The sequence below is a fragment of the Anoplophora glabripennis genome, unplaced genomic scaffold, assembly GCF_000390285.2.
Source record: "Anoplophora glabripennis isolate ALB-LARVAE unplaced genomic scaffold, Agla_2.0 scaffold38, whole genome shotgun sequence".
Lineage (NCBI taxonomy): Eukaryota > Metazoa > Arthropoda > Insecta > Coleoptera > Cerambycidae > Anoplophora > Anoplophora glabripennis.
The window spans coordinates 1,012,445-1,024,767 of record NW_019416373.1 but is presented as its reverse complement, the minus strand read 5'-3'; the positions used below and the strand labels follow the sequence as shown (position 1 = coordinate 1,024,767).

At 33.6% G+C, this 12,323-nt stretch overlaps 1 protein-coding gene across 1 annotated transcript in view; it reads right to left on the bottom strand.

The window, feature by feature from the left end:
- Window positions 1-10,597, bottom strand: part of LOC108905727 (hemicentin-1) — a 279,653-nt gene extending 269,056 nt beyond the window's left edge. The window contains exon 1 of the mRNA XM_018708731.2: window positions 10,478-10,597. Coding sequence (XP_018564247.2) covers window positions 10,478-10,592 — 115 coding nt within the window. The 5' untranslated portion in view covers window positions 10,593-10,597. The remainder of the gene's footprint in view (window positions 1-10,477) is intronic.
- Between the last annotated feature and the right edge of the window lie 1,726 nt (window positions 10,598-12,323).

Sequence of the window (12,323 nt, the reverse complement as noted above, 5' to 3'; positions counted from 1 at the left end):
TATATAGCAAGCATCATAAAAATTTGGCCAAGCATTTTAGATTTATAGATATTAAGATTAGTGATAGGTTGGAACATATTAGAACAAGAAATTATACGAGAAAATTGAAAGTACATATAGACAGCAACCAGTAATACAGTTATTTCAGGAAATTAGCCAAATCGAAATAAATTCTTGTTGTAAGTGTTCAAGACATTGTAAAAAACTTCAAAATATTTGATAGTGTGTGACATTTCTAAACTGAAACATTGATATACAAAATAAAATATTAATAAATTAATTTATTGATAACATCTGTTGTTTAGAGTTGTTAGTTGTGTTTGGTTTCTGGAAGAATAATATTTTGATTTGAACCGACTACTGAGGAGAGTCTAAAGCTAGCAGGGAGAAGGTATACAACATCACACCAAAAATCAAATTTACATGTTACACTAAAACACAATTTAAAATTTAATTTGGCGCTCATACAAATATAAAGTCACATAACTATATACCATTACAATATATTTTATCTACGCCCTGTATATTTCAAATTAATTTTGTCGTTTAGATTTCTTGATTCTATACAACTTTTATATAAACTTTTTTCTGTATTATGAATAACAAGGGAGTTATTTTACTTTCTCACACTAATGGCCCACCCTGTATTTTCTACATAGTAAACCGCTGTTTAAAATATATGTTCACCCTGTATAAATGAAAATAAATTAAAAACACCGAACTAAAGTGGAAAAATGTAGATGAAGATTTGGAGTGTCTCAAGGCTCAGTACTTGGGCCATTATTTCTTTGTTCTATGTCGGAAACCCGTCAAATAATTTTAGGCATAATTTAGTATGGTTGCGGATGACAATTTTCAATTTTATTGTTTCACACACTATATTTCAGTTAAATAATTTTATTGTTACTAATATTAAAATAATTTTAAATTATTAAAAGATTTATATTTTACAGTTTATTAGCTAACTTTCTGCATGTTCGTAAAACAGACCCTTTTTGTAGGCATCCTATCCGTCAAAGTTTTTTCTTACATTTATGTATGGGTTCTTAATGTTAATTCGCGGAAGATTCAGAACAACAGAGAAACAATACTTGCCGTTTTCAAACTCTGGGAAGCTCTACGATATTCTACGTTTCAAACAAGTAATTAATTAATTGATTTTGCACGCGATATCAATCTGGCGGCCTGTGAGGCGATCCGCCTTTGTTTGAAACAGCTGAAGATATTTATTTACGAAACAAATCGATCATATTTTGAAAATAAACCTACGTGCGAACTATTTATTGTTTCATGTTCGGTTATTGGAAGCGAAGTGTTTTATTATCGTACGAAACCATAAGCAAGCCGTGAAACGGCCCACATTTAAATGTGCGGCACTTGTTTTAAATCAAACCGTGAAATTTAATAACATGTGTTCTTGGTTTACGTTAGCACTGCTAGGAAAAATAATTGGGACGATATCTTACGCATATTAACTTTAATGGAGATTAAATAAAGAGGAAGTGTATAGTTACTTGATGTTGATAAAATTCAGAAGTTGGGTGATTTTTATAGTAGTAATTGAATGTTCGTTGTTTAAAGTGCATAAATATCACAAAATACTTGTCATTAGTCAATAAAAACGTCAAACGTACAACTTTTGTGCTTACAAAATATTTCCTCATTCAGAAAAAGTGATATGTTGCTAATTTACGGCGAGTCACAAAAAGATTCAAGAAGTGCTGTAGAGTTATATCGAGAAAGGTATCCAGAGCGCCCCATTCCTGATCATAGAAACTTTACAAGATTGGAGGCGACCTTGCGACGAAATGAAGATGCATCTTCTGTTCGGAAAAATCAAATAATTGACCGAAGGGTAAGAAACAATATTAATACAGCCAGACTGTTACAGTACCTCGAACAAAATCCAAGAAATTCTATACGGCAGACTAGCCGGGAATTGAATTTGGATACATCAGTCGTTCAATGAATTCTAAAGACTAATGGGTGTCATGACTACAAAATTCACAATTTGGTGTATTTGCCTGAGCGTCACGTTGAAAACAGATTTAATTTTATAGCTCAAATTGTAGTAAATGCAGAAAGTGCTGATCAGTACCTTTTTTGGCACGTTCTTTGGACGGACGAAAGTCGATTTGTCAGTAATGGTTTGCCAAACATACGGAACGAACACTAGTGGTCCATTGAAAATCCCCACATTGTACTCTTTACGCACCTTAAACAACGAACATTCAATCATTTTCCAATGACTACTTGATCCTTCCACCGCTAATGTGATTTTTAGGTGGTATTTCTTTTGAAACTTTTTAGGATAATATTTTAGGGAAACTTTAAGAGCTTCAGTTATGTATGGGAACTTTAGAGTTTGAGTTAGGTTGCCCCGTTGGAGGACTTGTGTATGGAAACTTTAGGAACTCTGTGTACGGAAGCTTTGGGAACTTGTGACGAACGTTCAAATAAAAACGTGGTCAAGTTGGTTCCGAAAATTTGGACGTAGGGCGTAGCGTATAGCAAATGAACTTAAACGGTGTTTTCTCAAGAACAAAAAGTGTTTATCATAGAGTCCTACTTTAGAAATGGACGCAAGATTGATGGAATATGGAAGTATTCTATTGAGGAATGTTTCATAGAATTTCAAAATCAATTTCCCGGCGTTGTTGAGTACAAAATTTTTCAAAGTGCAGTTCAGCGTTGTGTTAATGTTTTTCGTGAAACGGGCAGTGTAACAAGAAAAGAAGGAAGCGGCCGACCTAAAAAGCGGACTGAAGAATTAAAAGAAAATGTCCAACAAATAATGGAAAATGCGCCAAGAACTTCTGTACGTGTTTTATCACAAATGGTGGGAGTATCAGTCGGTACCTGCCACACAGTGTTAAAAAAAGATTTGCGTTTGTTCTCCTATCGTTTAACTTGTCAGCAAGAACTTCATGAAGTTGATTTTCCGCGACGGGCTGTATTTTGTGAATGGTTTTTAAACAACTACGGTGAACTTCATAATATCACCTTTTTTTCTGATGAAGCCTGGTTTCATTTAAGTGGTTACGTAAACTCACAGAATATGAGAATGTGGTCTTCTGAAAAACCAGATAACTTTTTTGTCGAGGGCCCTCTACACGCTCAAAAAATTGGAGTTTGGTGTGCTCTCAATCGAAGGAGGATTTATGGACCTATTTTTTTTAATGGTACTCTTACTGCGCAAAGGTATAGAGAAGAAATTATCGCTCCTTTTGTTAACCAGCTGGAAGAAAACGAAATTACAAACTTTTACTTTCAACAAGATGGCGCAAGGGCACATACGGCAGGCGAGACGATGAATATGTTGAGGGAAGTTTTCCAAAATCGACTAATAAGTCTCAATGCTGAACATGAATTTCCACCGAGGTCATGTGATATTACGCCGTGTGATTTCTTTTTGTGGCCTTACCTTAAAAACACTATTTTTGAACTGCCTATTCCTGATTTAAACCATCTGCAGGCTCGACTTATAGACAAGATTCGTGAAATTAACAATACCCCGAGCATCTTAGAAAATGTCTTTAATTCTTTGAGGAACAGGTGTGAAAAGTGCTTGGAACAAGGAGGGGGACACTTTCAGCAGCTGCTTTAATTTATTGTTATAACAAGGAGGGGGACACTTTCCGCAGCTCCTTTAATTGTTTGTTATTGTTATCACGATTATTCTTTAAAATAAAGTTATATAGTCATTAACGTTATTGAAACTGACAGCTGCTATACAGCTCGTTGAGAAATGAGGTTAAGTTGGTCGCTATAAGCTACTCCCTACGTCCAATGTGTCAGAGCCAACTTCGACCACGTTTTTATTTGAACGCTCGTTATATGCAAATTTTAGGAGTTTGTATCCTTTAAGATCTTCATCTCAGAATGGCCATAGCTTGGGTTAGTAGATTCGGTAAATTAGGTCTCTGAAAATAGGTCCCTCTGTGGATGGTGGGCATTCCCAACGAGTTGTGAAGCAGATATTTATTCTTATTAATTGCGACTATAAGGCCTTGCTTTGTGAGTTCCCATTTTTTTGGACGTATTAAATTTTGCCAAAATTAGAAAGGGTGGTGAAGATTTTCACGAACGCATCGTCAGCATACGGATGATGACTTATGGCAACAATCATGACTTCGTGGGTAGAATTCCAGGAAATTTTCTAAACTGTGGTGACAGGAACTGGATCTTTTTAAAAAATATATCGCATTCTTTCCGGAACATGGGTGAATTTCAAACGTCCATTTACCTACAACACTGCTCTCCGTAAGAGTTCGTCGGTAATACGATGAGACACCAAATTAGAAAAAGAGTTACAAACAATGCAGTACCAAGAACTAGGCGGTATTTTTATTCAAGTCGCCTTCCTTGCCACCAGACCACGACAACTTTTCGGTAATGCTTGTCACTTGTGACTGAATTCCTCGAAACCTAAACATAAAAAAGCCGTCTAAACGTCTGACAAGATTTTGCAACATTGGAAACTATACTGAAATATTTAAAATGCGTGTCTGTGACATACATGTGTCCAAACCAAATCCATTTTAATTCTACTAATTTGGCCAAGCATTAAATGTTTCCATAAAATATTAAATTGGTTGTTTCCATATACTCCCTTTTATTGATGTCCATCAAATCAAAATTAGAACTGAGCCATAAATTAAATTTTAATAGATAAAATAGGAAATTAATTTGTACTAGAGCAAAATCCCTTTTAATTGTATATGATGAGTGGAATGAATCACATGTATAGATAAATTCGATGATTTATTATCGAATAACGTTTGCATTTGCATAATATTATTTATTCGCGTCCGTATAATCGATAGAGAGCGAATTAAATTGCTATTTAGTTACGTATCTGGACAGCTTCAAACGAGAATCATCTTGAGTTACCACTAGAGCATCTCGAAGTCAATAACCAGTCAATTATAATAAAACTTATTACTGTAAATGTAATTGTGCAAAGAAGAGAGTCATTAATGTATGAATGGCGTTCCTTCCTCGAACAAATTTCTTTAGGTAATGTTAGCATAAACAATCTATAGTACCTGAAGAGTACTTAGTAAACAGATGAAACGTTGTTATTTATACAGTATCTAATTTCTGTGTGAAATTTTACTTAACAAACTTTTTTCTAATACATATCATTTTTCTGTAATATACTAAAATAATTGTCTAAGAAAAGCACAGTTGTTCTGTTTGTCAACACTCGAAGTGGAAGATGGTTTCAATGTAAAAGTAAAAATAATACTTCTCACTCTAATAATAGTGCATAGTGCACACATTATGCATGCAGGGCTATAAATGTTGGGTATTTTTAGGACTTGGTGTTATTTCCTTTTTGCTTGTTACAGAGCTATCCAAATATGTTGATATGGTGTCAAATTTAAAGAAGACAGTTGCGTCTTCCATTTCTTTCATGTGTATTTACGATATATTCACTTATTGAAGACCAACGTGTGCTAGAAATAGAAATGAAATATATTTCATATCTGCTTATTGTTCTACAGTTCTTAAGAAATAACAGTAACGGGATTTTTCAGAAGTTATGTGCTTAATAATAAAATTACTTTCCTTCATATTTCCTTCATATACTTTTATGTTTTGTAAGATGTGTACGTTTATTTTTGTGCATATTTCCGTTGTTTTCTTTATTGAAAGCAAATTCCACTCAGTGGCTTTCAAGAAATAATAAATTGTTCTTATTTTGATAAGGATTTTGATATACATTTACGATAACATATAAACTTGTTTTCATTTAGCCTGAATTCTGCTCAAAAAACAAGTAACTAGAATTTATATTTTAGTCACTGTAAATACCAGATGCAAACAAATGTAACAGATGTAAACAGTACCAGAAGATTTAAACACATAAACATGTGTAAAATGTAAAAACTAGGTATATGAAATTGATAAAAAAATTGTATAGAATGCAATATATTTTTACTGACTTAACTAAAATTAAATTTCAATTACTAGTGACCACTTTTTTAGGTACTGATGAAATAAAACAATTTTATCTGCTCCCACTATAGTAAATAGACTATTAATACATTGTTTTTAAGGAGGTAAGGGGATTTTACCGTAGAAGTGGAAGTTGCTATGGACAAAGGGGGGTAAGTGAAGTAACTTATCTTAAGAAAAGCGATTTAGAGATATAAATGCATATTTTATGAACAAATAAATAGAAATATTTGATGAACATTACATTTTATTAATTATTATGAATGAATATTTACAGTAATTGTACAGTTATTACATTTAGTAACATTTATAAAATATGGATAATTATTCCCCTTGCGTTTATTAATTGTCAAATTTTTCTCAAAATAATTTGACCGCTCCATTTCAGTCACCGAATGCTCAGTATTATCTGACTAATCCATTAAAACAGCATGTTGCAACGTACTACTAGAACCTGGAGTTGAAGTGTCTTTTAAAGAATCCTATTGGCTATTTCTTTTTTGGTACTTAAACTGTCAGCAACATAACTTTCTGCAGTTGTGACTGATTTCCACCCACCATGTCTCTTGATTGCTAATACATCAACTCCTATATTAGCCAGTAATGTTGCCGATGTTCTTCGGAATTAATGGCTTGTATATGTTTCAGGATGTTCTAGTTTCAAAAACTGTGCAATCTTATTAGGAATTATAGAAAGGGTATTCTTGCCGACTGATTAGTTGTAACATCTATCTGCTGATTTAGAAATAATAATTCAAAACCAGCAAATGCAACTTTTATGTAGCTTTGTTTATAAAGGCCTTAGAAACGACAAATTCCAAACAACCAAGGCGACTTTACAAGATTTCGAATAATGTCATAATATTTATTTTATGAACCATAAAGAACTGTGGCAGATAAAATGTTATACACCACGCAGCAGTTAAGTATAATTTACCACTCTCCGACTCTATTGCCAGCCCTGGCTCCGCTCGGGCGCAAAATCGTCCTCGACTGGTAAATAATACTTACCTCCTTTATAGTGTAAATAACTAATAATTTAGATAATATTTGCTATTGTAATTGTAGGATAAGCAGTAGACGAGGTAGCGTGAACAGTAATCACAAAACAAGTAGTAGTAGAGCGTCAGTTTTGTTGTCTCCAAAAAATGTTGTCCCCATCATGATTTTCTATTGAATAGAATCTTCAACATATCTTTGAGCTGCTTTGTCGCTTTTCTAACCTCCAAAATGCTGAAAGCGCTGATGTTTGCGTCACAATCTGCTAAGAAAGTAGCTGCTGATCTTCAAAATAAATTGCCACTATATGTTTCTGGATTTTCTAGTCTCAGGAATCTGGCAATATTTGTAGCAGGTATTTTTCCGAAAGTTTTAATACCTGCAGGTTGAAAGGAACATTTTCCTTGTCAGTAGTTGAGAAACAGTCAGCTGGTTGTTGTTTCCTGAGGCAGCAAGCTTAGGAATTTTTGATACAGAAATCAGAACATTTTTAAGTTTGTTTTTCGTTAAAAAACTGCAATTCTTTGACAAAACGTCACATGAGAATGACACGCCTTTATAAGCACATGGAAATTTGCCACACTCGCGCAAGCGCTCTGGTGTCAAATATCTCACTGACTCATAACTGCCTATTTCACTGATTTGTCTCTATTCACTCACTATTATGGACATGCGCTACAAAATGCAAAAAACGTCTTCGTAAAACTTAAAAGCCCTCATCTTATTTGTTTGTGTATTTATTTCACCAACAGGTAGTAAATGTTGTGCCACTAACATTTACCGAAACGTTAGTTATATTTAGACAACTAATTATAAGTTGTACGCCTATTTATAGCGCAATTAAACATGTGCTGGGGTAAAAAATATGCAATCTTTTGACACCTAACATACTTTCAATCCCAGCGTTCCTACTGCAACACTGTTATCCGAGCTCTGTTAGTTGAAACGCACTGAAAAGTATGTCGTTGTTTAAGCAAAATTAATTTCACACTATATTAAAGCAATGAAATAAAACTTATACTTTCAGTTGGTTTTATAATGAAGTTACCAATTCAGCGCGTACAGGCTCGGTGTCATTATTTAAACGGTGATTCAGAAAATTGTAGCAGGAAATGTATTAATTGACATAAACTAATCTGAATCAGCTAGTTTTATGTTATGTTTTAATAAACTGGGGCTTTTTATTTTATTATTGGTACAACCTGAATATCTTTAAGTTTTTAACAATGTGTATTAAAAACACAGCACCACAAAAACAGTTATCTGTGCTGCAAAACAAGCCTGAAAATAGAGGTTAGATTCAGATCCAATGGATGAAATTTCAGATTAAGAGAAAATATGTTTATGGTCCGGATAACTTTTTTGTGGGCCTGTGCAATTGTTGGATATCGGAATTTTTGTGACCACATTTAAATAAATAAACGGTAGTAATCTATATTATGTTAGTAAGCGACAGTACGCATTATAGTAGCAGAAATAGACACCAGGCCAACAGGGCAGGCATTAGGGTGCAGCTAGATGCGTATCGAATAAATTGATCGATGCGAAACTTCAAATCAGAGGCAGACATACACATACAAGACTCCGATAGTAAATGTGAAGTAACTGATGCTGTGCCACCATCATTTGTTGTTTCATACTATTATGCAAATACTTATAATGTACAAACTGTAAAACCTGAAGGTTTCTAACTCTTACGGTTTAGACACTATCTAACCTCACTAAGAGAGCTGAAATCGTGATTTTTTTAAAAAACAACTGTTTATCTCGAAAACGGTAAGTTTTAAACACCATGTGAAAAATATTTTCTTTACTGGCCCACTTGATTCCAGACAACTTTTATTAAAACCATTTTTTTTTATAAATTTTACAGTTACACAGTTTTACAGCCTTTCTATTTTGCCTATTTGTTGAAATCAATAGTTCTTTGTACGTATTATACTAAAAGCAGAACAATGTTGTCTTAAAAACACTTAGCTTTTATTACGTCTGTGACATAAGACCATTGAATCGTATAAATCATCCATCAACGTTGTGTCAGCTTGGATATAGGCGTCATTTTATAAATATTACTTCCAAAAGTAAATAAAAATTCAAGTATTTATTTAAGTAAACAACTTCTGGGTAAACCCTTTTTCAGAACAATGTATTTATCATATGGAATATTCTTAATTTAATTGAATATTCTTCTAATTGTAAACATTAAGAAACAAACACCTTCGATATATAAAACGTAACTTACTAAAAAATGTACTGCTGCAAATTCGCTTCAAAATTAATATTCCATTTCTACTGCTACTAGATTTTGACAGATTTTATTGCTTCTGTTTCAATGACATTTAATTTAAAACCGTTTGTTTTATGGATAGGTTCTACTAAACGTGAAAATATATACCTTATTGTTCAATTTAATATTATAATTCAAATAAATTCAAAATATATTTCCCTAAAAACCATATCAAATGAAGTAAAATATAGGTATGTGTTTTTATGTTAATAATATTTGGACGTATCGTTTTTGATAATTATTTTGTATTAAATTATTAATCAGAAGATGTTATTAATCACTGGATATTGTAGGTGTAATTCCATGGTAGGTGACAAAGTTAGGAACTAAAAACTAAATTACAAATTGATAAATATAATCTAATTGTTTAAAAATAAAAACAAATAGTGGTAACTTTAAATATTTACTGTGGTCGTCCTAATCAACCGATTTCAATTTTTCAAAAACCATTTGAAAGGTTGAGCGGTCTTTTCTATGTGAAAAAATTTTCAAGTATTTAGATGCTTCATTTGAGGCTGTGCAACATTTTGAAAATTCGAAAATTAGTTTCCAAAATTTTTTTCAAAAAATTATTTTGCGAAAACTATAGAACTGATTTTAATAAAATTTGGTGTGTTGTTTTGTTATACTCTAAAGTTTTTTTTACCAAAATTAGAATGTCCTCGGAACAATTAAAATATTTTTTTAAAATTATCCAAGAATCTTGATTTTTTTTTACTTTTTTTCATCAATTATTGCTATTTTGGAACATCGGTAATAAATTTAAACATTTTTAACATTTTTACAGCATATTGTGTAAAATTCAATTCTAAAACTTTTTTTCCTGTTCAATATTCTTCCAAAATGCATAGGTTCCAAGATATAAGTAAAAAACGCAGATAAAATAGGTATTTTTTAAAAATTTTTAAACATTTTTGCAATTTTGATAATGTTCCGGGCCTTGCCCAGATCTACACTTTTATTATGTGAGCTGTACTGAAGGCAATCCAGAAAAAAATGTGCTTGCCCCCTCTCACATCCACCTCAAAACAGATCCGCCCTGGTCTATTATGGCTGTTGGGAAAATGAATAAATAAATAGACGTAAAATATACTTCTCACGGAAGAAGAAATGATTATCTGTTATTTGAAGCAAGTCATTAGCTTTATGTTATCAATTACTTTATCATAATTTTAATAATCTTTTCCCTCTACTTCTCTTAACGATTGACATCACATAAACACGTACAATTCTTTTGAAACTCCTTGGTGTCCAGCGCGGCTACGGGACCCAGGTAGACCAACACCAGCACCAACTCCGTCACGCCGATACTCAAACCTGTAAGAGATTTTCCCCAGCGCATTTCGCACTGCACTTCACTTCACCAACAGCGACGGCCCATCTTCAGAAACCGCGAATATTCTGTCAGTTCCCGGCCCTTGGGCCAGCGATTAGACCGCTTCAATTCCGACGCCGACAGAGGAAACGCACATTCTCGACACATGTGAGTGTGTATTATTCGGATCGCGACGCTGCGCATCTAAACCAAGTTCTACCCCGCACATGACTTAAGTGAAACGAAATTAACTCCTACTCTTAATTTTTTGCGTGAGTATCTTATTTATAGATTCCCTAATGTTCTTCGTGCTCATCATCCCGTTATACGGAAGGTAGAGGCTAGTGGGGCAAATTGACTTTATGGTGTTGTTAGCGTTAGTTTAAATTTATTTTATTAGGACGTGAAATGGTATTGGGTAATTGAAGTTTCGTCGCGTTTGTTACCAAATGCCGTCCTGTGGCATAAATGAACGAGGATATGGTAATGATTAAAAGATGTTTCGAAAGGAAGGTGAATATAGGAACCCTTATGTTAATCTGGAACATCTCCTAAGAGCCAGGAAAGGTTAAGTAGTTAAAAATTGGTTGTAGCGTATAAAGCTTATTGAAATTTTACAGTCGGAAGTAATATGAATAGTAACAAAACAAAAGTTTATTTACACGATTTTTTTCCAAGACCCAGGAAGTACCTATAATGAAAATCTAATCCGTTATGGATTCTGTCGATAAACTTTAGGAAGACGTTCCTTATAAACCCTAAAAAAATATAGTACCTATTAAAATTGGTCTTAGTCTCGAGTATATGTGAGTCAAATAAGCCTCTTTGTCTCCCCATCCCTTGGGTTTAACCAATAGTATTAAAATTATTTAGGAGATGCTTCGTTTATGAGATATAGGGTGTTTTTTTAGGAAAAAAAATACGTTGAAGACAATAGAAATATTTAAGTACCTAACATCTAATGTGACTATGTCGTAATGCGACAACGTAACGACCCTTGCAATACTCCTAAATTTTTTCAGGCGGTTTGTAGTCACTTCATTTACTTGTGTTGTGTACTTTTAAATAAAATAAGATGGCAAACAATACATGAAAATTTATTTGTAAATTGAAACAACCAAAAAATTACCAATTAATATTATACCTAGACAAAGCGAAAAGTGAATCAAAAATGAAATGATTTAAAAAATATTTTGTTCAAAATGGGCGCCTCCGGACTGTAGACAAGCACGACATCTTCTAATTATGGAGGTAGTGGCCGATCGACACTGAATTGGAGTTAATTCTCGACACGCTTGGACTATTCGCTGTCTTAGATCTTCTAGGGTATCAACTGGCACCTCGTAGACTTTTTGTTTAACAGCACCCCAAACGAAATAATCCATCGGTGTCAAGTCCGGTGAACGTGCGGGCCACGCTGCAGGTCCTCCACGACCAATCCATCTCCTGGGATAATTAATGTTTAACCACTCCCTAGGACCTCTACCAAAATGGGCAGGACAACCATCTAGTTGAAACCAACTGTTCATTCGAGTATTAAGCGGAACATCTTCTAACAGATCTTGAAAACCATTTTCAAGGAACTCGGTAAACATGTCAGCATTTAACCGATGCGGAAGGAAGTAGGGACCAACTATAGTGTTGTCCAACACACCCAACCATACGTTACATTGGAATTCATGCTGAAAACTATGTTCCCTTACCGCCCGTGGATTCTCGTAGGACCAAATATGGTTGTTCCTTTGGTTTAAAATTCCC